This window comes from Dipodomys merriami, unplaced genomic scaffold (genome assembly GCF_024711535.1).
Source record: "Dipodomys merriami isolate MVZ:Mamm:240054 unplaced genomic scaffold, mDipMer1.0.p SCAF_20, whole genome shotgun sequence".
Taxonomy (NCBI): domain Eukaryota; kingdom Metazoa; phylum Chordata; class Mammalia; order Rodentia; family Heteromyidae; genus Dipodomys; species Dipodomys merriami.
In genome coordinates, this window is record NW_027203382.1 from 27,521,198 (window position 1) to 27,548,671 (window position 27,474).

The following is a 27,474-nucleotide window of genomic DNA, read 5'->3' on the forward strand; positions in this document are numbered from 1 at the left end:
AGTCGTGAACTCTGCTCCGGAAGACGCGGCCGCTCACGTTCTCGGGAGCTAGCGTCTGGAAGGCACGAGCGGCTCACCGTCTCCTCTGGAACTGTACTCCGGCCGGCCTGCCATGTGGACCGCCTTGAGGCTTGCCCAGCGGCCCTGCCTCCATGCCGCTGCCCGCAGGCTGCGCTCCTACCACGGGGACGCGGTGGCCTCGCTGGCCACCCGGCTGGACTCGGACTCCGCGGTGTACCGGGTAGGCTGGGTGCGCGCCGGGCGGGGCCTGCCCGCCACCGCCCGGCCGCCGGTGGGGACTGGGCACCGGCTGGGCTCGGAAGCAGCCCGAGGAAGGGCTGACCTATTAATTACCTTGCGAGTGTGTGGCGGCCGTGGGGCTGGTCCCATTAGCCTCTTGGCCCTTAGCGGGCGCTCTACCGCGTCGGTCCCACCTCCACTTTCGTCTAATTGGATGAGTCTCCCGAACTTTCCCACCCGGCTGGCTTTGAACCGCCATCCTCAGATCTCACTCCTCCTGTGTAGTTAGGATGTTCAGGCGGGAGCCATTGGCGACTGGTGGGTGGGTTTAATTTTAAAGGACATTTTAGGTGGGGAAGTAGAGAGTAGAGGAATCGGGAAACAAAAGGACATTTTAATGGCTGTTTTTTCTTTCAGCACTCCCGTCACGACTCGGGATTCATGATATTTTTGTCTTTGTCCAGGGACTTAATCTTAGGGCCTGGGCGCTGTTTCTTAGCTCTTTCACCCAAGGCTAGTGCTTTGCCACTTGAGCCATAGCTCCATTCTGGCCTTTTTGGGGGGTGTGGTGGAGGGAGGTGGTCCTGAGGCTTGAAATCACGGCATTGGAATTGTCCCTGAGGTTTTGTGCTCAAGGGTAGTTAGTGCTGTACTACTTGAACTGGTTTTTGGTGGTAACTGGAGATAAGAGTCTCACGGACATGCGTGGACTGGCTTCGAACCTTGACCCTAAGATCTCAGTATCCTGAGTAGTTAGGATTACGGGCATCAGCCACCTGTGTTCGCATGCTGTGAAGTTTTTAGGAGACAAGTATTCCATTTACAATTGAGTGTACTTTTAGAACTAGCATTATACTTTGTGTCTTTGAAATCAGTGGTTTCCAGCCTAGTGCTAGTTTGTCTCATCTACTTTGGAAGTTGAATTGGAGGGTCAAGGTTTAAAGCCAGCCCCCCGCAGCAAAAATCAGGAGAATCTTATTTCAAATTAACCAGTTAGTCAGAAGTGAAGTGCCTCAAGTGGTAGAGTGCTAAGATAGAGGGCAAAGTCCTGAGTTCAGCCTCAGTACAAGCAGTCTCTCCCCACCCCAAAGTAACAAAAACCAGTAGTTCTCAAAATCTGTCAGCATTGTCACCTGGGGAGCTTATTGAATATGCAGCTGTCTTAGCCACACTCTGTATTTTCTGGTTCTGTAGAACTAGAACTTGGTGTTTACCTTGTTAAACAGTTTCCTTAGGGGACTAGAGGCGCCAACTTTGGGAACCATCAGCCTAGTTCATACTAGGTTGTGCTTACCAAACTTTAATTAAAAAATAATAGATGGGGTTGGAGGTGTAACTTAGGTGGTAAGGGTCAACCAATGAGTGAAAATGTGAGGTACCTAGTTTGAGTCCCAGTCTGAAGGGGTGGGGAGATATTAAAATGTCTATTCCACAGGACTTGTTGGAATAGTGCAGTTTCACTAGGTCAAAGGCAGCTTACAGATTGTGAAATGAGAGCCAGAAAGTTTCAGACTGTCTGCAGATAATATCTAAGTTTTGCAAACAGTACAGTAGTTTGAGAACGTTTGACTCAAACAGCTTATACACTAGTTGCTTTAATTCCTATTTTAGCTATTTGGTATAGATATGTAAGAATGACGCTTACAATTTTTCTGGGGAAAATGACAGTGAAACAATAGCTCCACGTGGTAAGAGGCATCTAAAGCTTGAAAAGGTGGGCATTAGAAAGCTATAAGTAGGCAGTAATGGGTGAGAGGATCTTGGTTGGAAAAGAGGTGTCCAAGTTCAGGGTACAGGATGGAAGTGAGACAAGAAATCAAGAGAAGTACAAGAAAATGAATATACACCTACTTAGGTTATTAAACTACATACACTATTGGTGATATAATAGTGTTAGTGTTTGCTTAGCATGCCCAAGTTCCTGGATTTGATGTCCAGCACCACAAAACAAATATTGAAATGTATAAAATGGACATGATGGTGTGTGTCTATAGTTCCAGCAGTGAAGAGGTAGACATAGGAGGATCTTTTAAGCCTAGGAGGTTGAGGAAAACCTGAGCAACATACCAAACCTCCGTTTTAAAAATAGTTTATAGTGAGTATGAGGACTTGGACTGGGCACAGAATTCATGGAATAGTGTCTAGGTGGGATGCATGAGGGGGCAGATGCAGGAGCACCTTGCATGCAAAAGTGGTATTTAGATTGAGGATTCTTTACATAGAGAAGTGGCATGTTCCTTAGATATGGTGGCAAGTGGACAATGGATTGGGGGAGAGAGGAGACTAAAGTTAGGTGGCAGGTTGTAAGACTTGAGTCTTGAGATTATACAGCTTGGAGTTAGGCTGGTCAGTCGGAGGAGTAGGAATTAATGACTGAAGGGAAGAACTGGATTGATAGATGATCATGAGGTTCCAAACTGGGAATGACAGTGACGTAAAGAATAGTCCCAAAGATAGGTACAGAGAAATTGAGAGGACCATACAGAAGTCGTTTGTGAATTGAGTCAAATTTTATTAGGAGGGTCTTTGTAACAAGCTAAAAACTCACCTGTCAGTTATACTCACCTGTGTTACTTTTATGTGTTAGAGACTTAGGTCAGCTATATGACTCATCAGAGGGCAAAATTACAACAGTTAAACTCTAGATCAGCTAGTGACTTGTCAAAGGACAAATTTAGAACAGTTATATCTCTTAAAGGCTTGGTTCTGAGCTGGATGCATGCGGTGGCTCATGCCTGTAATCCTAGCTACTCAGGAGGCTGAGATTTGAGGATTGAGGTTCAAAGCCAGCCGGGGCAGGAAAGTCCATGAGACTCTTATCTCCAATAAACCACCAGAAAACCAGAAGTGGCACTGTGTCTCAAGTGGTAAAGTGCTTGAGCTGAAGATCTGAGGGACAGGGCCCAGGCCCAGAGTTCAAACCCCACAACAGACAAAAAAAAAAAAAAAAAAAAAAAAATCCAACCTGGATAGAAACTCTATTTCCAAAACTAGTAAAAAGCAGTATTAGCCAAGCAAAACAAGCCAAATGAGCACAAGGGCCTGTGTTTAAACTCGTTTGTATGTTTGGCATACAGCATCAGAGGAAGGCTTTGTTCTGTGAGGTCTGCTTCAGGCAATCTCAGGTCTACTGTACTTGTTTCTTATTCTTGGAATCAAATTGAAAGAGGAAGGGGAGAGGTGCTCTTTGTAGAGGAATGCAAAGTCAAACAGAGTCTTGACACATTTGTTTCCTCTTAAAGCTTTTGCTTGGAGCTCTATCAGACATTAGAAGAAAGGTAAGATTCTGAGAGATGGACCATAGTGGGGTGGGGAGTTGGTAAAGAGATCAATAAAAGATGGGCAAGAACTAGTTTTTTCTACATGATGGAGCATCCCAATGTGGAGACTACATGGTTGGGGGTGGCTTTGGATGTGGGTCACCCAGACATGGCACAGATTGGTGTGTTTCTTTCCTTCCATCTCTAATTTCCTTCCTCCATCACTCTTTTCCTCCCATTCTTCCTGACTCCCTTCCCTTTCCCGCCTCTTTTTTTTTTTTTTTTTTTTTGTTCTTTCCTTCAGTGCTGGAGGTAGAATCTGGAGCCTTGACATGCGGTGCAAGTGCTCTGCCACTGAGCCATCCTTGGCTTGTTTCTTGACCTTTATTTTGGTGTTGCTTTCTAGAGGTTCTGTTTTCCTTCCCTCTGTTGTAGGAGAACTATGAGCAGATGAAAGCACTAGTGAATCAACTCCATGAACGCGCCCAGTATATTCGACTAGGTGAGCACAGCATTCTCCAATATATGCTTTTAAATTAAGCTATTCCTTGCAGTACTTGTTTTAGGAAAAACTGGTAGCATTAAGCTTTTGATTCTTAAATATTTTAGTTTTAGTTAGTACAATCAATCCTTAGTGTCTGTCTATGGAAGATTCTCAAGATAGCTTGCCCCTGATCAAGTTTTTTATGTAAAATAATACAGTGTTTCCATGTAGCTTATACACATTCTCCTGCATACTTTTTCTGTGTGTTTGTGCCAGTTCTGGGGTTTGAACTCAGTGCCTGAGCATTGTCCCTTTGCCTTTTTTGTTCAACATTGACATTCTATCACTTGAGCCACAGCTCTACTATAGGCTTTTTGCTGCTTAATTGAAATCTTATTGAACTTTTCATAGTGGGCTGGCTTTGAACTGTGATCCTCAGATCAGCCTCCTGAGTAGCCAGGAACACAAGTGTGCTGTATTTTAAGAACCTAAGGTAGAAAGAGCTACATTAAGTTTGTAGCCTTCACCTTAAAAAGCAAACATCTCCTTACCTTGTACAACCATTTAAAGATAAATTAGATAGATATCTTGACAGATAGAAAGGGAGAAGTTACTACTGTATAAATAACATCTTTGCTTCAACTGTCCCCATTCTAGGTTTTCTGTTTGTGTCATGGTAATTTTTAGAATTTTCATTAATTTTTGGCTAAATTACTACAGTAAAAAAAGAGACCGAGATATTCTAAATACATTTGCTTTTTCTTTTTCCCTATTCTAAATAATCTATTAAATTCAAAAGACTGAAGTATGTGTTTAAGAGATACCAACCTCACTTCAGTTCAAATATGAAATTTAAGTATGGACTAAAAATTTACTAGAAAATTACTGGAGTAATATATGATTTAACTACAATTCGTTGGTATTAAAATAACAAGCCAGTCCAGATCATTCTCAAAAGACTGAGCTTCCTCCTTAATACTCTCCCCTAATGAACAGGCTTTTTTTTTTTTTTTTTAAATATGGGGCTTGAACTCTGGGCCTGGGCCTGGACACTGTCCCTCAGCTCTTCAGCTCAATGCTAGCTCTCCACCATTTGAGCCACAGCTCCACTTCTGGCTTTTGATGTTTATATGGTGCTGAGGAATTGAATCCAGGGCCTCATGCATGCTAGGCAAGCACTCTACCACTGAGCCACCTTCCCAGCCCCCATAGGCAGCTTTAGATGACCTGTCACTAATCAGTTAGCTTTTTAAAAAGTCCTCAGAGAAGAAGAGTAATAGAGATATTTTCATTTTTGTTAGGGGAGCCTGTCCTGTAGATATGCAATTAGGAAAGTAACAATACTCTTTTTTTTGGTTGGCCATGGGGCCTGACCACAATGCCGTTTCTGGCTTTTTTTTGCTTATGTGGTGCTGAGGAATTGAACCTAGGGCTTCATGCTTGCAAGGCAAGCATTCTACCACTGAGCCACCTTCCGAGCCCAAAGTAAAAATACTCTTATACCAGGTTTATAAATTTTAAATTATAAACACAGGTGTCCTAGGTAGTCTTCAGACAGAATGAAGGAGTGGGTGTTTCAGAAGGAAACTTTGAAGTTTTTTACTGGAGAGAACTTGGGATAAAAAGGTTAACAATAATTAAGGTGACTCTTGTCCTCTTCTATGTTATTTCTTTTGTTACTCTTCGTTGCCTTTGGTTTAGGTTTCTTCTAGCCCTCTGTGATCTTTGATCTCCTTTGTCCCTATTTGAACAGGTGGAATTACAAGAGGAGTGAAGTCATTTCTGTAGATGGGAAGAGGATTATCCCTGAAGTGGCATTTATAATAGCCAATGCTAAGGATTTTGATTAATACGAGTTAATTTATCAACACACAAGGCTGTGTTTTGATAAACTCTTAAGTGCTTTGTTTATATTTGACTAATAACTTTATGGACAGAAAAGAAACACATGGTTTTGGTGGAAGAAGCAGGGGGCTTTCAGTGACCCAGAGATAAGTCTGTGTAGTCTTTTGGGAGACATTTTAAAATGGAATACAAAGTTTGTATGCACACATAGCACAGTAGAAGTATCACCAAGGCCATAGTGCAGCCAAGGCCTACAGCTGGGAGGTGACTTCCTCTACTTCCTGATTTTAGGGATTCTAAAATGTGAACATAATTAAGAATTGATGCAATGAAGTAAATGTGATGGTTTAATGGAATTGAAGGCTTAAGACAGATGGCAGACTTCCCTGGCACAATGTCTTTGGGAATGGAAATAATGTGTTTCAGAACAACTTTGAATAAAGTGCTCTCTCATGCTATGTGTGGTGGTCCAAATTTTCTGTCAGTTTAAATAGCAGGGAGCTTCATTCGGTGCCAAGTCTGCATCAAAGAAAAGCCACCTTTTACTTCTTCCTATGAAAGTGAATTCACTAGCTGCTCCAGCTTATACTGTCAATCTCCTGGCAGGAGAAAGAATGATATTGTCTTAAATCTTCCCTCTCCCTTTTCATCTCTTCCTATCAAAGACCCTTGACCAGGCATGACTTCGTAGTGCCTTAGCTGCTGTTGCTGCTCCCCCTCCCCCTCCCCCTCCCCCCCCTCCCCCTTTTCTTCTTCCTCCTCCTTCCCTTCCCCTCCTCCTCCTCCTCCCTTCCTTCCCCTCTTTCCCCTCTTCCTTCTGTGTTGAACTCTGGGGCCTTGGACTCAGTTTTTAGGGGTGTTCCTTAACTACTTGAGCTGTACCTCCAGTCCTGAATTTTAGTGGTTAATTGGAGGTAGGATCTTGAGGACTTTTCTTCTAGGATTGGCTTTGAACCATAACTTCCAGATCTCAGCCTTCTGAATAGGATTATGGTATGAGCCACCAGTGCCTGGCTGTAATTTCTTTAGGTAACTATTAGTAACCAAATATGTATAATGTACTCAAGAATCAGAGACAGATTTATTATTATTATTATTATTATTATTAAAACACTGAGTCTCGGGCTTGGAATGTGGCTTAGTGGTAGAGTGCTTGCCTCACATGCATGAAGCCCTGGGTTCGATTCCTCAGTACCACATAAACAGAAAAAGCCCGAAGTGACGCTGTGGCTCAAGTAGTAGAGTGCTAGCCTTGAGCACAGAAAGGCTCAGGAACAGCGCCTGGGCCCTGAATTGAAGTCCCAAGTCTGGCAAAACAAAAAATACTGAGTCTCTTCAGAAAATTGTTTACAGTTAATGAGTGAATGATCTGAAAAATTAGCTGTTTTTCATATACACTCAACTTTTTTTTTAAAGTGTTGTATTTTAGATTGTACATTCTATCTTTTCTGGCAGTAAGTTTAATGGAAGCCTTGCCTTACCTTGTGTCATGTGAGCCCATGTGATCTTGTTTTTATCATAGGAGGAAGTGAGAAAGCTCGAGCTCGGCACACAGCAAGAGGAAAACTGCTCCCCAGAGAGAGAATCGACAATCTTATAGACCCAGGGTTGGTACCTACACACGTACTCACTAAAGATGTTCTCTAGTCCATATAGTATATATGTGTGTATGTATATATACATACACACACACACACACACACACACACAATATACTTAAACATATATAATATATATTTAAGTGTATTTTTAAATTTTATTATAAAGTTGATGTACTGAGGGGTTACAGTTACTGAGTTAGTTAATGAGTACATTTCTTTTTGAACAGTGTTACCCCCTCCCTCATTTTCCTACTTTGCCCCCTTCTGATCCTCTCTTGTCCCAAGTTGTAAAGTTCATTTCCAATATAGCATCTAGTGAATATTGATGTTGAATTGGTTCACCCTTTGTTAGTTCATGTAATATTGAACCCTTCTCTAAGTAAATGATTTTTAAATTGGTTCTTATAAGATTCAAGCCACACATATTTATTGAGTACCCACTATGTGTCAGGCATTGTCATACACCAGTGAAGCATCAGTGAACAAAACAAAGAAGCCAGGTACCGGTGCCTATGCCAGTAATGCTAGCTACTTATTTGGCTGAGATGTAAGTATAGCTGTTTGAAGCCAGACAGGGCAGGAAAGTTCATGATACTCTTATCTCCAGTTAATCATCAGAAAAGCTGAAAGTGGAGATATGGCTCAAATGGGTAGAGCACTAGCCTTGGGATAGCACCCAGGCCCTGAGTTCAAGCCCCAAGACTGGCACAAAGAAACAAAAACAAAAACCAAACAGATCATGATCTTTGCTTTACTATAATTTACATTATAGATGAGAAATAGAAAACAATGACCATCCAAGTTTGTTTTTTTGTTTTTTGTTTTTTTTGGTTATGGCACTTGAACTCTGGGCCTGGGCTCTGTCCCTGAACTCTTCAGCTCAAGGCTAGTACCACTTGAGCCACAGTGCTACTTCTGGCTTTTTCTGTTTATGTGGCGCTGAGGAATTGAACCCAGGGCATGTGAGTCAACTCATGCATGTGAGGCAAGCACTCTACCACTGATCCACCTTCCCAGCCTCATCTTAAGTTTAAAGTATTCAAAAGAAAAAGAAGTGGACCTGGGTGAGAGGGAGGATGACTACAGGAAGTTACAGTTACACATGGTATGGTTAAGATACACCTCATTGAGAATGTGACGTTTGAACAATGATTTGGAGGGAGAGAGCTTTGTAAATATTTGAGGAAACCCATAAGAGGAAGAAACAGCCTGTGCAAAGGCACTGTTGGGGAGTGTTTTGAGTATACTGATACACTTAAGTGGTAACCGGGAGGCCAGTGTGAGTGGAGTAGGTGGAAGAGTATTAGGAGGTGGGGTGAGATTTCACAGATCCCTGTAGGCTGTTGTGAAAATTTCAGTTCTTAACGGAGAAGTGGGAAGATATTGTAGGGTTTTAAACAGGAGACTTATGATCTTCCTGACTTAAGCAGTTATGTAATTGCATGATGATATTTATTTACAGTAGTGGTCCCATTTATATCCCCTGGTGAACATTGGCCATCCTAATTTTTGTCCATACAGACTGTGATACTTGTGGATAATAAAAATCACCTGACAAAGTTCTGTTTTTCAGATGAAGCCCTGTGGTTGCGTGATAGGTCCCTGTATTTTTAGAGTTATGGTCTGACCGGGCTGGCTACTGTGTTGGTTGCTTTGGGCAGCGGGGTAGGAGAGCATTGAGGGCCATTGCACTGATTTCCAGAACAGACAAGGGATCCAGTGGAGTAGGTGAGACTGGGGTTCTGTAGTTTTTCTTAGGACATATCTCAATCTAACCGAGAGATGAATTTTTTTTTTTTTTTTTTGCCAGTCCTGGGGCTTGAACTCAGGGCCTGGGCAGAGTCCTTGAGCTTCTTTTGTTCAAGGCTAACACTCTGTCACTTGAGTCACAGTACCACTTTTGGCTTTTTCTGCTTATGTGGTACTAAGGAATTAAACCCAGGGCTTCATGCATGCTAGGCAAGCACTCTACCACTGAGCCACGTTCCCAGCTTGAGATAAATCTTTTTAACACCTGTAGCCCATTTTTATGTGCCAGATATTTCTGTGTTTTTATTTATTTATTTAATTAATTAATTTTTTGGGTCCGAGTCATGGAACCTGAACTCTGGGCCTGGGCACTGTCCCTCAGCTCTTCAGCTCAAGGCAAGCGCTCTACCACTTGAGCCACAGCGTCACTTCTGGCTTTTTTTCTTTTTGCTTATGTGGTGCTGAGGAATTGAACCCAGGGCCTCATGCATGCAAGGCAAGCTCTACCATTGAGCCAGCCTATTTCCGTGTTTTTAAAAAAGTGATTTTTGTGTGTGTGTGTGTGTGCCAGTACAGGGACTTGAACTCAGTGTTAGGTGCTGTCACTTTACTTTTTTACTCAAAGGTGGTACTCTACCACTTGAATCTCAGCTCTACTTCTGATTTTTTCTTTTTTTTTTGGGTCTGGTCGTGGGGCGTGAACTCTGGGCCTGGGCACTGTCCCTCAGCTCTTCAGCTCAAAGCTAGCGCTGTACTACTTGAGCCACTGTGCCACTTCTGGCTTTTTTCTTTTTGTTTATGTGGTGCTGAGGAATCAAACCCAGTGCCTCATGCGTGCAAGGCAAGTGCTGTACCACTGAGCCACCTTCCCAGCCTCTACTTCTGATTTTTTCTATGTCTGTGTGTGCCAGTCATGGGGCTTGAACTGGAGCCACAGCTCTACTTCTGGCTTTTTTGGTGATTAATTGGAGTTGAGGATCTCTTATGGACTTTCCTGCCCAGGCTGGCTTCAAACCATAATCTTTGATCTCAGTCTTCTGAGTAGCGAGGATTATAGGCATGAGCTACCAGTGTTCAGATACTTCTGACTTTTTGATAGTTAGTTGGAGATAAGGGGTCTTGTGGACTTTTCTGCCAGGCTTCAAACCATGATCCTCAGATCTCAGCCTCCTAAGTAGCTAGTACTACATCTGTGAGCCACTAAGCACCCAGCTAAAGTGATTTTAACTTTTTAATAAGTGATTAGTGCTGGGTGCTGGTGGCTCACACGTGTAATTCTAGCTACTCAGAAGGCTGAGATATGGGAATTCATGGTTCAAAGCCAGCCCAGGGAGGAAAGTCTGTAAGACACTTATCTCCAGAAGTGGTGCTGTGGCTCAAGTGGTAGGACACTCACCTTGAGCTGAAGAGCTCAGAGACAGTGCCCAGACGCAACCAACCAAAAAAAAAACAAAAACAAAACAAAACCAACAAAATGTGATTAGAAATCAAACTGTGGTGTTCTAGAACTTCCTTTATCCTACATAATCTATTCGGAGCATATCTGTAAGAGGGGAACAATACAGTACAGTGGTGATTAAGAGCTGGTACCCAGCTTTTCCATTAACTAGCCATGTGACTTTTAACAAGTGGCTGTGTGTGTGTGTGTGTGTGTGTGTGTGTGTGTGTGTGTGTGTGTGTGTGTGTGTGTGTGTGTGTGTGTGTGTGTGCTTGTGCGCGCGTGCACATGCGCACAAGTATTGGGCTTAAGGTCAGGGCTACACACACTTGATTGGCTATTTCACTTAAGATTGGTACTCTATCACTTGAGCCACACCTACACTTCTAGCTTTAGTCTGTGTGGGCTTTTAGTTTCCTTATTAGTAAATGAGTTACTATTTTTGAAGCCCTTCCTAGAGATCCTGGTGTGTGGTGCTATGTAAATGTTAGCTATTATTCTCTCCTTATATTAAGAAACATAGTTTAAAAATAAGTACCACAGTTTAAAAATAAGACCAAAATAAGATTTTGGTCTAGATAGCCTTCTTGTGGATTTTATAATGCAACATGCATAGTGAGTTTAATTTCAATAACATCCTTCCCTCCTTTTAGGTCTCCCTTTCTGGAATTGTCCCAATTTGCAGGGTACCAGTTGTATGGTAATGAGGAAGTCCCTGCGGGTGGCATCATCACTGGCATTGGTAGAGTATCTGGGTGAGTATTCTACGTGTGCTCAGTAATACAGGGCAGGAGGAAGACTTCCATAAGATGTAGGGATCCAGAACTCATTTTGTACTTTAACATGCAAGTTTTATGTGCCTTACATTATTTAGATCCTGAGATCCTACTTAGATCTATATTAACTTAATTTGTAGAGCTTTAGAGACAAAAATAGAAGGGCAGGAAACATTCATCAGCTAGAAGCCAGTGATTCATACCTGTAATTCTAGCACTCAGGAGACTGAGAAGAAAGGATTTTTATTTCAGGCCAGTCCAAGCAGAAAATACAGGAGACTCATTCTCCAAAATAACCAGCAGAAAGCTGGATTAGAGGTGTGGTCCCAGTGGCTGAACAAGCAAGGTGAGGAAGGGAGAGACCCTGAGTTCAAACCCTGGTACCTGCAACAAAAATTCAACAAAGGTCTCTAGATTCAGTTCTCTTTGCTACATTGGAGGCTACAGGTGGGGACTTGGCATATAGAAGACTCTCCAGGTGGTCTCTTATGGTCTTTTGCACATTTGACATTAGAAAACGCTGTGTTAGGGAAGTGGTTCTAACAGTTTTAGCATGACCTGGGAACTGGTGGTCTTTAGATCTGCAAAGTCAGAAGCCTTTTAGGGTGTCAGTCTCTTTCAAGGAACCCAGCACGAGTTTGGATGCCAATAGTTGAAGAAGGAGAATCAGTTTAGATTTAGGAATCCAGTTTGCTCGATATTGTTTACTTGCCTATGCTTTTGTTTGATATCACCTTTATTATAAAGGTATTGTGCCAGATACAGTGTAAACACTATTGATACCTGTCCTGATGTCAAAACTGTGTGAAAGGAATTATGAGCTGTAGCTTACTTAGGGTGTTCTTCATAGAAGACTGATGACTCTTAAAAGTATAAATTTGTAAACTTGTTCAAAGTAGTTGTTGTATATTGTAGAAATGATACATGAATCATGGTGTAAACTGGCTATAATATAAGACTGACTGTTAATGAAGTCATTAGATGTGTAGTAGAAAATCAAGGTTCTATTGGTGTCTTAGAATGGTTTTTAATTTTGAAGAGATCTTTCATTCTACTTCCAATGCAGTTTTTCCAATACCTTACAGAGTTGAATGCATGATTGTTGCCAATGATGCCACTGTCAAGGGAGGCACCTACTATCCAATAACTGTGAAAAAGCATGTCCGGGCACAAGAAATTGCTCTGCAGAACAGGCTCCCCTGCATCTACTTGGGCAAGTCACAAGTTGTATAGTGAACTGTTACTACCTGGAAAAATTCAAGACTGTATGAGAGTATTATCATTTGGAGAGAGAGAGAGAGAGAGAGAGAGAGAGAGAGAGAGAGAGAGAGAGAGAGAGAGAGAGAGAGAGAGAGAGAGAGAGAGAGAGAGAGAGAGAGAGAGAGAGAGAGAGAGAGAGAGAGAGAGAGGAGAGAGAGAGAGAGAGAGAGAGAGAGAGAGAGAGAGAGAGAGAGAGAGAGAGAGAGAGAGAGAGAGAGAGAGAGAGAGAGAGAGGAGAGAGAGGAGAGAGAGAGTGTGTGTGTGGGTGTTTGGGTGTTTGGGTGTTTGGTGCTGGGCCTGGTTGTTGTCCTTGAGCTTTTTTGGGGGGAGGAGGGGAGGTCAGTTGTGGGGTTTGAACTTGGGGCGTGGGTCCTAAGCTCCTTTTGCTCAAGGCTAGTGCTCTACCACTTTGAGCCACTGCTTCATTTGTGGCTTTTGTGTGCATTTTTAAAAAATGCATGTGTGGACTTTTTTTGTGTGTGTGCTGGTCCTGGGGTTTGAACTCAGGACCTGGGCACTGTCCCTGAACTGCTTTTCTCAAGACTAGAGGTTTACTACTTCAGCCATAGCTTCACTTCTGTTTTCTTTTTGTTGTTGTTGATTAATTGGAAATAAGTCTTACAGACTTTTCTCACTGACAGACTTTGAACTTTGATCCTTGGATCTCATCCTACTAAGTAGCTAGGATCACAGGTGTGAACCACTGGAGCCCAGCTTAGACTAACTTTACAAAGCTATTTTTTTTTTTTTTTTGTCAGTTGTGGGGCTTGAACTCTGTGCTTGAGTGCTGTCCCTCAGCTCTTCAGCTCAAGGCAAGTTCTCTACCACTTGAGCCACTGCTCTACTTCTGGTTTTTCTGGTGGTTAATTGGAGATAAGAGTCTCATGAACCTTCCTGCCTGGGCTGGTTTGAACCGTGATCCTCAGATCTCAGCCTTCTGAGTAGCTAGGATTACAGGCATGAGCCTCCAGTGCCTGGCACAAAGCTAAGTTTTGTGGTCTTAAAGGCCAGGTACTCTTGTCAGTCTTGAGTGTTATGTAATTTCATATAATTTGACTAAATGTAATTAAAATAAAATTTCATTGAAAGTAAATTGAAATTAAAGCATATATATAAATCAAGGATATTCCAGAAAGAACCAAAAAGAAGAGCAGTTTAAAATGGGTCTTTTTTAGGTATTGGTTTAGTCTAATGAAACTTCACCACTTATGTTGCATTTATGCAAGCATAAGTAAAGCAGAAAAGCTAGTGTCCGTTCAAATCCTAGTATTGCCAAAAAACAAAAAGGAAAATAGTGAGGCTCAGCTGCTTGCAGGTAATATGTGAGCCACTACAGTGTACAGGGGAAGAGTGTTACATGATGTATGTCTCCAGTGAGTTCAGAATTAATTGGAAACAGGAGGTAAAAGCAGTAGTGAAAGAATAGCTAACAATTTTAAACGTTGTGTATACATAGAAAAGGTGCTGAACTATGTGCTTTATATCCGTTGTTTTAAGTTTTCCTGATAACATCTACATAGGTTAGCTACTCTATATTTTGTGGGCAAGGAACTGAGGCAGAGAATGGCCAGAAGTTATACTGTAGTCATACTCCTGTGAAGTGCAATTTTGAATTTGACTGGCATTCTTTTTCCTTTTTTCCTTCTTAAAAGGAATCCTTCCTTTTCCTTCTCCTTCCTTCCCTCCCTCCCTCCCTCTCTCCCTCCCTTTCTTCCTTCCCTCCCTTCCTTCCTTCCCTCCCTTCCTTCCTTCCCTCCCTCTCTTTCTCTCTTTCTCCCTTTCTCTTTCTCTCTATTCTCCGTTCTTTCCCTTCCTTCCTTCCTTCCTTCCTTTGTTTCTTTCTTTTTCCCTCCCTCCCTCCCTCCCTCCCTCCCCCTCCCCCCCCCCCCCTCTCTCTCTCCCTCCCTCTCTCCCCCCACCCCCCCACCCCCCAGTCCTGGGGCTTGAACTCAGGGCCTGTGAACTTCCTTGAGCTTCTTTTTTTCCTCAGGGCTAGCACTCTACCACTTGAACCACAGCACCATTTCTGGCTTTTTTTTCTGTTTATATGGTACTAAACAATTGAACCCAGGGCTTTATGCATGCTAAGCAACACTCTACCACTAAGCCACATTCCTAGCCCCAGATGGGGATTTCATAGTTACATTTCTACACAGTTTTATAGTATATTCCAATCAATTCTTTCCCTCGCCCTCCCTTGCCCTCCCCATCTTTCCCTCTTTCTCTCTCCCCTCCCCTCCTCTTCCTCTCCCCTTCTCCTCTCTCCTCTTTCCTCTCTCCTGTTTTTTGAAACAAGAGATATAGCTGGTTGGTCCAAAAGTGGTTGTGTACTCAGATTGGCCTTGAATTTCATGATCTTCCTCCCTAGGCTCCTGAGGGTTGGCTGCCATACTTACTGAATAAAATAAAATGAGTATCAGAAAGCAGTATGTAATTACCATATGAATTCTTTAGATTTTGTGTATGTGTCTGTCAGTCAGTACTGGGGCTTGAATTCCAGTCCTTTAGTTCTTGCTTGGCTTTTTTCACTAAAGTCTGGAGCTCTACTACTTAAATTATACCATTACTCTGGTTTTTTGCTAGTTAATTTGAGATAAAAGTCTCATGGACTTTTCTGAATTTTCTCAGGTCTCAGTAGCTAGGATTATAGGGAGCCACCAGCATGTGGCTTGTAGGTAGTTTTTGTATTGGTTTAAAAGAGAGAATGATACTTTCTTTAGTTTAACTAGTTAAGAATTTAGTTTCTGGATTTTTCACTGGTCCTTACAGGACAGAATGTCATAAACAAGTCATGTAGAAGTTTGCACAGGAATGCTTATTGGGTTGGGGACAAAGAAGTAAGTCCCCTTGGCTGTACTTGGGGATTAGAGAAAGAATAGAATATTTAAAAAGCTAAGGTAAAATTTTATGAATCCATGCTGTCACTGATACAAGTATTCTTATATTTTACTCAGAGATGTTCATATTTATCTCATTTTCCTTGTTCAGTTGATTCAGGAGGAGCCAACTTACCTAGACAAGCAGATACATTCCCAGATCGAGATCACTTTGGCCGAATATTCTACAATCAGGCAATTATGTCTTCTAAAAACATCACACAGGTAATTTCTCATTAATGAGGTGTATTGTTTTGAACTCTAAATGTTTTTTGCTAATTATGTACACCAGGATAACTTAAACATAACAAGATTTAGCATATAATATAATGTTTTCCCACATCTTAAGGTTATCTTTAGTTAGGACCTTTCATTAATTATAGAAATAGTTCTTTCTGTAATAATGGTTATTTTTCTAGGATTATACAAGAAAACTAGTGTAGGGAAACTTTGGTATACATGAGACACACATGCAAAATAAGTTCATGGTAGCATTGAGATTAGAACAAAAATTAAACAATAATGGAAATGTATGTTAGTGTGAGATTAGTAATAGTTTAAAACCAATGAACTAAAATTACATTTATCAACATAGATAAATCCCAAAATTATTTGAGTAAAAAGGTAGAAGCTGGGTGCCTGTGGCTCATGCCTGTAATCTTAGCTACTCAAGAAGTTGCCATTCAGTGAAGTTTGTGAATGTAATCAGTGTCACTCCTTTCAGCATTCTTAACCCATCTCTCCCAATCCACTCTTTCCTCTTCTTGATTTTGTTGACTATGCATTGAACTTTTTACTGCATTTCCTTCCCCGCTTTTCTTTCTTTATCCCCCTCCTTGACTTTACCCTGTCCCTTCCAAGTACCCATTTCCTGGAGTTTATTTTCTGTTTTTAAAAATTTGATTATCTTTTAAGTAGTTGTACAAAGGAGTTGCCATTTAACAGCAGTTTGGGAAATATATTGTGATATATTGTATTCATGATATCTTGATATCATGATATCAGTGTCATCCCTTTCAGTATTCTCTCATCCCTTCTCTCCCCACCCCTTCCCTCACTCTTATAGGATTGAATTCTTGACTGCATTCTCCTCTTTTCCTCATTTGTCTGCCCCTTTTTTTCCCTCACTCTACCCTTTTTGAGTGGTTTTTTAAAATGCCAGCACTCGGACTTGAACTCAGGGCCCTTGCACTCTTTCTCACATTATTGTTCATAGTGGGTGCTCTACTACTTAAGCTACATCTCCATTTCTGTCATTTGCTTGTTTGTTGGAGGTCAGGTTCTTCAGGATTTGTCTTCCCAGTCTGGTTCCAAACCAAGGTTGTCATGCCTCAGTGTCCTAGTAGCTAGGATTACAGGTGTAAGCCACTGATGCCTGTCTCTGATTTGTTCTTTCAAAGATGAGTAGTGAGTAGTGAATACCTTTTTGTGTGTGTGTTCCTGTCCTAGGGCTTGAACTTAGGGCCCTGGGCACTGTACCTAAGCTTTTTGGCTCAAGGCTAGTAATCTGCCACTTGAACTACAACTCCACTTCTTCCTTTTATGTGATTAATTGGAACTAAGAGTCTCCCAGACTTTTTTACCTGGGCTAGCTTTGAACTGGGATTCTCAGAGCTCAATTTCCTGAGTAGCTAGAATTACAGGTATGAGCCATTGGTCCTTGGCTGTGAATGTACTTTTTTTTTTCATTATTTAGAGAATGCTTTATTACTTTCCATAACCAAACCCAAGTAGATAAGACCTTATAGTAATACAGTGCATTTACCCCTGTACAAATGGAAGAAAAAAATTTTTTTGTGGGTCATGGGGCTTGAACTCTGGGCCTGAACCCTGTTCCTGAGCTGTTCAGCTGAAGGCAAGCACTCTGCCACTTGAGCCACAGCGGCACTTTTGGTTTTCTGGTGGTTAATTGGAGATAAGAGTCTTATGCATGGACTTTCCTGCCCTGGCTGGCTTTGAACTGCAATCCTCAGATCTCAGCCTCTTGGATAGCTAGTATTAACAGGCATGAGCCCCAGCATCTGGCTAAAAGTATATATATATATATATATATATATATATTTTTTTTTCTTTTGGTTGGTCATAGGGCTTGAACTCTGGGCTTGGGCGCTATCCTCAAGGCACGTGTTCTACCACTTGAGCCACAGAACCACTTCTGGTTTTCTAGTTTTTCTAGTGGGATAAGAATCTCACAGAATTTCCAGCTTTGAACAGTGATGCTCAGATCTCAGCCTCCTGAGTAGCTAGGATTATAGGCGTGAGCCACTGACACCCGGCAAAAGTACATTTCTTTTTGGACAATGTCACCCTTTCCCTTGCTTTCCCTCCCATCTCCACTTACAAGTTGTATAGTGTCTAGTGGGTACCACTGCTGCATTTGTTTGATTAAAAGCAATTTAATACTTGATTACATAAATCTGTTTCTTAGGACTTGCTTGTTGTGCTTTGGGTATGGTTTGTCAATAAAGGTTCGTTGTTAGGAGCGTGGTCCCTCCTGTGACTTGATCCTCAAGTGCTAAGTATTGGCTTTTTAAGAGACAGGGCTTAATGGGAGATGATTAGGTCATGGGAACATTGACTTGGGAAGAGATTAATGCATATATTTTGTAGTGGGCTAATTCCTGTGAGTGGGTTATTATAAAAGAATGTGCCTGGACATCTCTTGTCTGTTGATTTCTGTCTTGCCTTATGTCCTCTCTTTTTGGTGTTTGCTGTGTTGTGACATATTTAGAAGAACCTCACTAGCGGCTAAACAGATGGGGCTGCATGATGTTGCTTTTGAGCCTCTAAAACTGTAAGCCATATAAACTCTTTTCCGTATGAAGTACCCAAGTATTGTATTATACCAATACAAAATGGTCTAAGATATAACTCCAACTATGTATATATACATTTGACAGTGATCAATAACTTCCTTACTCATATTCTATTCTCTTTTCCTTTCCAAGGTTGCTCTTTTATTTAATGTTATTAATCTCATCCATTATAAATACATTTACCCACTTATTTCTAAGAGTATAGCTCTTAAAATCATTTCTGATGTTTCCTATAACTTTTCCACTATAAAAATGTGGACAGACATTTGTGTACTCTGTGAGATTAACATTTATATTTGTTTTGGTACTGAGGATTACGTTTAGGACTTTGTGCTTACTAGGCAAGTGCTCTACCACTTGGAGCAGCAGTTTTAGTTTTAGTTTTTGGTGCCAGTCCTGGGGATTGAATTCAGGCCTGGGCACTGTTCCTGAGCTCTTTTGCTCAAGGCTAGCACTTTACCACTTGAGCCACAGTTCTACTTCTGGCTTTTTAGTGGTTTAATTGGAGATAAGAGTCTCATGGACTTTCATGCCCTGGGATGGCCTTAAACATGATTCTCAAATCTCAGCCTCCTGATAGCTAGGATTATCCATGTGAGCCAGTGGTGCCTGGCTTTTGAGTTTGGTTTTTGGATTGCATCTTATTCATTTGCCTCAGGCATGCTCTTCCTCTGCCTCCTCAAATAGCTAGAATTATATACATGAGTCATCATGCCTTTTAGTAATTTAGTGGTAGTTCAGTGTGCTATAGATTTGTCATTTTATCTGGTGTAGTATCTCTTTTACTGTTTTACTATGAACTTTACTACATCAGCAGTAAGGTGTTTTTTCCTTTTACTAAAGGTCCATTTCTTCTGAAGTAGACTTGAGTCATGTAGCCTTGTGTAAGTTCTCTGACTTTTCATTTTTTTTTGTTTTGAGTTCTGTTTATTTGCTCTTCTTTTTTTTGGGGGGGGGTCCGGTCATGGGGCCTGAACTCTGGGCCTGGGCGCTCTACCACTTGAGCCACAGCGCCACTTCCGGCTTTTTTCCTTTTGCTTATGTGGTGCTGAGGAATTGAACCCAGGGCCTCATGCATGCAAGGCAAGTGCTCTACCACTGAGCCACCTTCCCAGCCCCGTGTGGATTTTATTTCTAATAGCAGCTCTTCAAGAAAAATGTGATACTGGCACTATGGCTTTTTTACAAGTACTTTGAATCAAAAAAGAAACAATATGAGACATTAAAAGACAATACACTGTTACACTTACTGATTATTTGTTAAGCAGTTGGAATGTTGTTTCCTCCTCTATAATGTTAGGTTTATTACCATATTGTTTGAATAGAAGTAGTATCTCTGATTCTTCACTGGGAGAAAGAAGGTTCAGAGTTCATATAGTGTGGTAGAATCAGGCATAACTGCTCTTGACCAAGAGACCCTGACAAGACCCTTTCCTAAGGCATTCTGTGGATATTCAATGTGTCATTCATTTTTGCTGCAGTGAGAACCAGTTCCCTTTAGGCAAGATCTGGGGGTATAAGGAAATTTTGTTTATAAAGTTTTCCCAGATGATTACCTTTGTTTTATGGATCTTATCTCCTTTTACACAGAAATTGTGCTCACAGACATGACGACAAGGATGTGTCCTCTCAGTTACATGTCACTCTGCTACTTTCTGCTTTATTTTATTTTGGGTCTGGTCGTGAACTTTGGGCCTGGGCGCTGTCCCTCAGCTCTTCAGCTCAAGGCTAGCACTCTACCACTTGAGTCACAGCGCCACTAACAGCTTTTTTCTTTTTTGCTTATGTGATGCTGAGGAATCGAACCCAGGGCCTCAACCATGCAAGGCAAGCGCTCTATCACTGAGCCACCTTCCCAGCCCTTCTGCTTTCTTGCTCATGATTCAAGTTAGTTTCTGAGGGCTTCCTTGCCTTCCAAATGGTATCTGTCATCTTGTTGCTATGGTGGTGTAGGCCCCTTCTTGGTGGTTGGGTAGACTGTTGGCTCTAGTAGTATGCAAGTCAAATCTCTACCTCTGAATGTTGTCCTACAATTTGTATCCTTTTAATTCTTCTAATTGGACAATGTGACACAGTTTTCTTTCTGGACTTCCAGAATTGTTATCTTCTGTGGCCTTATGAAAAATCTTCAGTGAATGCCTTGAGCCAGGAGAGAGGTGTAGTGTTAGTGATGCTTGGCTCTGGGATCTCTGGGTTCTGAGAAGAAAAATGATCCATTGATGGTGTGGTGTACATATTCTAACCTCTATAGACATGGTGTCTTCAACAACACTATTTCTCATGGTTTTGGAGGCTGGATGTCTCCAGAATCGACACAGTCAGTGTGGTAAGGCCCTTGGGGAGTGCTCTCCTCTTCCTTTTCCTGGTTTTGGCTTCACTTGGCAGAGAGACTTTGTGTCTATTCTTTCTAGGGGCCTTAATACCACCATGGGGTTCTACCCATATGACCTAATCTGAACTCAGTCACCTCAGATCATACTGGGAATGATGCCTTCAACATGGGTTTGAGGGACACATTCTATTGCAGATGGTGTGATGGTATTGTTTCTGGATCCCACCTCCCGCCCCCAGTCTTGTCTCTTGAGTACTTGCTGACAATTGCTATTCTTTTCTCTCCCTTTGCTCTGTTTGTTTTTGTGGAACTCTGCTCTGCCTGTTTAGTTCTTTAGGTCTTATTTTTGAAAAGTGTTTCTTTTTAGAGTCTTACTTACATCATTGTCACTCTTTTCCTAGTTCCTTGACTGTTTTCTTATTTGAGTATTGAAATAGCTTGAGCCAAACCTGATGTAATATAGAGAATAGGTGGTAAGGTCAAATTGGGTTCTTTACGCTTTACAGTTTTTTAAAAAAATTGGACATTTTAAATACTTGGGAGTACAGAGGGTAACTGAGCACTCAGCTGCCTACTACCCAGATTTAGTGTGTTGCATTCTATTTTATTTTTACCTTAATCTTAAAAATATTAAATAATTTACTCTGTGTGTGTATGTGTGTGAGTGAGTGTGTGACGTGGGTGCATGGTGCATGTGTGTGTGCTGATACTAAGTCTTACACTCAGGGCCTCTTGCTCTCACTTGGCTTTTTTGCTCAAGGCTTAGCCACTCCTCTACATTGGCTTTTCACTGGTTAATTGGAGAATGGAGTCTTAGGGACAGAGTTACATAAGTTATATACAGTTACATAAGTCAGGTATGGAAAATTAGTTTAAACACATAGAAACTAGTACTATGAACTCTCTGAATACAGTTTAAACACAATTCAGTTTTTTTTTAAATCAAGATAGTTAACTGATATATTAATAACATTTTTATATTTGGAAACTTTCATCTTTAGGATAACACAAAATATTAATAATATTCATTTGAGGGATCATTTTAGTATTCCTACAAGTTAAGTGGTGATTATTTTGAGTCCTTATTACTAGATTTTGAAGTTTACCCTTTTCTTTTCTTTTTTTAAAAAATTTTATTGTAAAAATAGTGTACAGAGGGGTTACAGTTACATGAGTAAGGTAATGAGTACATTTTCTTTCTTTTTTTTTTTTATTCCGGTCGTGGGGCCTGAACTCTGGGCCTGGGCACTGTCCCTCTGCTCTTCAGCTCAAGGCTAGCGCTCTACCACTTGAGCCACAGCTCCACTTCCAGCTTTTTTCTTTTTGCTTATGTGGTGCTGGGGAATCGAACCCAGGGCCTCATGCATGCAAGGCTCTACCACTGAGCCACCTTCCCAGCCCAATGAGTACATTTTCTATGGAGAATTGTTACCTCCTCCTATGTTTTCCCTACCATCCCTTTCCTCCTCACCTCCGCAACATTTCCTTTCCTCCCCAGCACAAGTTGTAAAGTTCATTTTCAACATAGTGTGAAGTTTACTCTTTTCATGTAGCCTTGCTGAGTTCAGTGTGTCATGTGCTGTTTTTCTCCACATGCTGCTCAGACTAACGTTTTTAGGCCCATTTTCTCCTTGCCAGGGTAATCATATATTGTGAGTATACCATAAGTTTTTTTTTTTTTTTTGACCAGCCTGGACCTTGAACTTTGGGCTTGAGTGCGATTTCTGAGCTTCTTTGGCTCAAGATAAGCACTCTACCACTTGAACCACAGTGCCTCTTCTGGCTCTTTTGAGTACTTTATTAGAGATAAGATTCTCATGGAGTTTCCTGCTCCGACTGGCTTTGAACTGCAATCCTCAGATCTCAGCCTCCTCAGGAGCTTAGATTTCAGGCATGAGCCATTTGTGCCTACTGTACTATAGGTACTTTAAAATGTTTTGGTGCTGGGTGCCGGTGGCTCACGCCTGTAATCCTAGCTACTCAGGAGGCTGAGATCTTAGGATCATGGTTCAAAGCCAGCCCGGGCAGGAAAGTCCATGAGGCTCTTATCTCCAATAAACCACTTGAAAACCAGAAGTGGCGCTGTGGCTCAAGTGGTAGAGCACTCTCCTTGAGCTGAAGAACCCAGGACAGCACCCAAACCGAGAGTTCAAGCCCCAGGACCGACCAAAAAAAAAAACCAGTTTTGGTATAAGAAATTAAGAAACAGGGGCTGGGAAGATGGCTCAGTGGTAGAGCACTTGCCTTGCATGCCTGAGGCCCTGGGTTCGATTCCTCAGCACCATATAAGCAAAAAAAGAAAAAAGCCGGAAGTGGCACTGTGGCTCAAGTGGTAGAACGCTAGCCCTTGAGCTGAAGGGCTGAGGGACAGCGCCCAGGCCGAGAGTTCAGGCCCCATGACTGACCAAAAAAAGAAAATAAGAAACAATGCCAGGTGGTTCATACCTGTTATAATCCCCATATTTAAGAATTTGAGGCAGGAGGATTATGAATTTGAGGCCAGCCTTCTCTAAGATGGAAGGGAGGGAAGGAGAGGTGAGGAGAGGAAAGGAAAAAGGGAAGAAAGGGGAAGGGAGGAGCGGAACCAGGAAGGAAGGAAGGAAAAGGGAATATTGGGGGGCGGGGGGGAAGGAGAGGAGAATCCTAAACATGTAGAGGAACCTATTTTTAAAAGAAGGTACAGGGATCAGCTAGTGATATCCCTGGTCACAGCAATGTTTGAGACTGTATTAAACACTGAATTCACTGTGTGAGTTACATATCATGGCTGTCACATCCATCTCTTCCAGATAGCGGTGGTCATGGGCTCCTGTACAGCAGGAGGGGCTTATGTGCCTGCAATGGCTGATGAAAACATCATCGTACGCAAGCAGGGTACCATTTTCTTGGCAGGACCCCCCTTGGTAAGCATATAATTTCTGCTGATTGAAGGTAAATAGACATAGCCAAGTGATGGTGGCTCAAGCCTATAATCCTCACTATTCAGGAGACTGATATCTGGGGAGTCACAGTTTGAAGGCAGTGCAGACAGAAAATCCCTTGAGACCTCTTATTTCCAGTTAACCACCAAAAAACTGGAAGTGGAGCTGTGGCTCAAGTGGTAGAATGCTAGTCTTGAGCAAAAAATCCTCAAGCCCAGGACTGGCACAAAGAAAAACAAAAAACCAAATCAAATTAAAAAATAGAAATGACAAAATTATACATTTTTAACTAGTTTTGGTTGTGTAAAAACCACTATGGCTGGGCGCTGGTGTCTCATGCCTATAGCTACTCAGGAGGCTGAGATCGGAGAATCATGGTTTGAAGCCAGCCAGGGCAGGAAATCCATGAGACTCTTATCTCCAATAAACTATTCAGGAAAAGCTGGAAGTATTGATGTGGCTCAGTTGGTAGAGGGTTAGCCTTGTGCACAAAGAGGCTCAGGGACAGCATTGAGGTCCTTACTTTAAGCCTCAGGACTGGCAAAAATCAAAAGAAAACACTATGGTCAATTTTGTTACCTTTTAATAATGTTATGTGTAACAAATTGCATTAAGTACATTTACATTGTTATATACCATCAGTGTCCATCTCCAGAACTACTTTATCTGCTGAAACCTATCCAATGCTAACTATTCCTGCCACTCTGCTGCCTGGGTATCTACCCTTCTCCATTCTGGCTATGAATTTGCTGTAGGTATCTCACAAGTATATAAAGTCATACACTATTTGTCCTTTTATGACTAGTTCACTTAGCATAATGTCCTCAGGATTCAGGCATATTGTAGCATGTGTCAAAATTTTAATTTTTAAGGCTGTCTGTCTATAAACATATGTTGTTATTCTTATTGGACATTTGTATTATTTTCATCTTTACACTGTTGTGAATAATGCTACTGTGAATATAGATGCACAAGTATCTGTTTAAGTCCCTGTCTTATTGTACTGGCTATACGGCTAGAAGATTGCTGAGTTATATATTATTGTGTATTTAATTTAAGCTTCTTTTTTTTAGGTGTTGCTTCTGCCTCTCCTTCCTAAGTAGCTAGGGTTCTAGGCAAGTGCTATCGTACTTGGCTTCCTGGCTTGCTTCATTATTTTTTTGTGGCTGAATAGTAGTATTCCATTGTATAGCTATGCTCCATTCTGTTTACCCATTCACCAGTTGATTGACACTGGGTTTTGTTTCTTGTTTTTAGATATCATAACAGTGATATGCAGGTCCATCCACTCCCCTCTCCCCCCCTTCCACAACCTTCCCAAGACAGTGACAGTCACACTGTGCTCCACCTGAGATGGAGATCGTCCCTGCACTCACTCTGCATCCCTTCTGGGGAAGAGTGTAACACCAGTTACTAGTAGGGATGGGGAGGAGGAGTTAGGCTAGGGCCATGCACAGGATTGAGAAACCCCCAGGAACTGCTAGAAGGAAAGAGCTGAGGCTCTAAGCCCCAAAGCTGGAGCTCCACTGGGCAGGAAAGTTCGAGAAACTCCTCTCCCTCCAGTTAGGCTCGAAGTGGAGCTGTGGTTCAAGTACTAGAGTGCTAGCCTTGAGTGAAAAAGCTAAGTGTGAGGTCCTGAGTTAAAAACCCGACAGGCATGAAAAGGAAAAGAAAATCCCTCCTTCCTTCTTTCCCTCACTCTTTCCTTCCCCTCTCCTTTCTTTCTCTTTTCTTTTTTGAGAGGGACTCACTGTGTGCACGTGTACATGTGCACACACGTGTGTGTGCACACACACCTCATGCATTTATGTAAACTGCTGGCATTTCCCCAGTGATTTGTTAATTTTTAATAACTCCTATGGAAGACAAGGTGAGCCAGAAGAGCTGTTGGTTTAAATGTGATAAAAAGTCTCACAGCAAGCTTCAGCACTTTCAGTACTCTTATTCTTTAGGATTACTCATGCTACATGGGACAGATGTTATTGGTTAATGAGAGGGAAATATTTTTCCTTTATTTTTTAAAAAGGATTTGCTAGCTTTCAGTAGTTTACAAAGGTGATTTTAATCAGCAAATCGGTTTATAAAAGTACAATGCAAGCCGGGTGCTGGTGGCTCACGCCTGTAATCCTAGCTACTCAGGAGGCTGAGATCTGAGGATCGCGGTTCAAAGCCAGCCCGGGCAGGAGAGACTGTGAGACTCCTATCTCCAATAAACCACCAGAAGACCGGAAGTGGTGCTGTAGCTCAAGCGGTAGAGCGCTCGCCTTGAGCTGAAGAGCTGAGGGACAGTGCCCAAGCCCAGAGTTCAAGCCCCACGACCGACAATAAATAAATAAATAAATAATAAAAAATAAATAAAAGTACAATGCATTTTGATCAGTGTCATCACCCCTTCTATCATTCTTCCTTCTCCCTCTCTCCCTATTCCCTCTCTCCCTCTTTCTCTTCTTCTCCCCCTTTCTCCCTTCCTCTCTCCTCTCTCTTTCTCCCCCCACCCACTCCTACCCCTGTTTATACTTAGAGTCTTGCACTGGCTAGGTAGGTATTCTACCACTGGAGTGATACTCTTAAACTTTACAAGGTATTTTTTTGTACATGGTCTCCCATTTACGTCTAGGTTGGCTTGGGTTTTGACTCTCCCATTTATACTTTGTTTGTAGAGAGAATATCAGACAAACACCACTCAGCTTGTGTGTGTATGTGTGTGTGTGTGTGTGTGTGTGTGTGTATGTGTGTGTCTGTGTGCACGCACTCGTGTGCATGCGTACACATGCATGCTTGTGCACGTGTCAGTGCCAGTCCTGGGCTTGGGTGCTGTCCTTCAACATTTTCGTTCAAGGCTAGCTCTCTATCGCTTGAGCCACAGCCCCACTTCTGGCTCCCCTGTTCCTATTAATTGGAGATGAGAGTTTTATGGGCAATCCACAGGTGGCTCACACCTGTAATCCTAGCTAGTCAGAAGGCTGAGATTTGAGGATCCCAGTTTGAAGCCAGCCCAGGCAGGAACTAAGACTCTTAACTGCCTATTAACTACCCGAAAGCTGTCTCAGGCTTTCCTGCCCCAGCTGGCTTCTAACCTTGATCTTCATATTTCAGCTTCCTGAGTAGGTAGGATTACAGGTGTCAGTCACTGGCACCTGGCCACTCAGCTTTTTATTGGTTGAGTGGATCATGCTAACTCTTTGCCTGGGCTGTCCATCAATTGCAGTCTTCTTGATCTGTTTCCTACCTTCCTCCTTCCCCTCCCTCCCTTTTTCAGCCAAGATTTTTCTGTATCATTGAGACTAGCCTCAAACTCAAAATTCTCCTACCTCAACTCCATCATACCTGGCTACACTTGCTGAGTGAAGGGAATGCACTTTTGTGAGTAGTTCTGGTTTATTTTTCACTAGAAAATGAGTTATGGTATGAGTGAAATTTCGACATTTCTATTGTAACTTTTTTTTTTTTTTTTTTTGGTCCGGTCATGGGGCCTGAACTCTGGGCCTGGGCGCTGTCCCTCAGCTGTTCAGCTCAAGGCTAGCGCTCTACCACTTGAGCCACAGCGCCACTTCCAGCTTTTTTCTTTTTGCTTATGTGGTGCTGAGGAATCGAACCCAGGGCCTCAGGCATGCAAGGCAAGCGCTCTACCACTGAGCCACCTTCCCAGCCCGAGTAGTTGTAACTTTTGTGGTTCAGGTGTAGCTTGTATGTTAGAAGCAAACAATAACAGCAAACCTGCAGTTATCTGAAGGTTCTGAACCTACATTAGTAGTGTACCTTTGAAAACAGTGTTTAGAAGAGCACCTCTATCTCCATGACATCTCTAAATCTGGCTGTCATTAAAGATGCTGAGAAAAGGCAGTCACTTTTGAGAAGCTTAGAAAGTGGCAGAAG

General features: G+C 42.1%; 1 protein-coding gene across 1 annotated transcript in view; it reads left to right on the plus strand.

Annotated features, from left to right (window-relative positions):
• The window catches only part of Mccc2 (methylcrotonyl-CoA carboxylase subunit 2), a 61,130-nt gene continuing 33,656 nt past the window's right edge, over window positions 1-27,474 (plus strand). Inside the window, exons 1-7 of the mRNA XM_070031319.1 lie at window positions 1-241; window positions 3,936-4,002; window positions 7,352-7,436; window positions 11,271-11,372; window positions 12,479-12,606; window positions 15,642-15,754; window positions 23,467-23,580. Of these exons, the coding sequence (XP_069887420.1) occupies window positions 113-241; window positions 3,936-4,002; window positions 7,352-7,436; window positions 11,271-11,372; window positions 12,479-12,606; window positions 15,642-15,754; window positions 23,467-23,580 (738 nt within the window). The 5' untranslated portion in view covers window positions 1-112. The remainder of the gene's footprint in view (window positions 242-3,935; window positions 4,003-7,351; window positions 7,437-11,270; window positions 11,373-12,478; window positions 12,607-15,641; window positions 15,755-23,466; window positions 23,581-27,474) is intronic.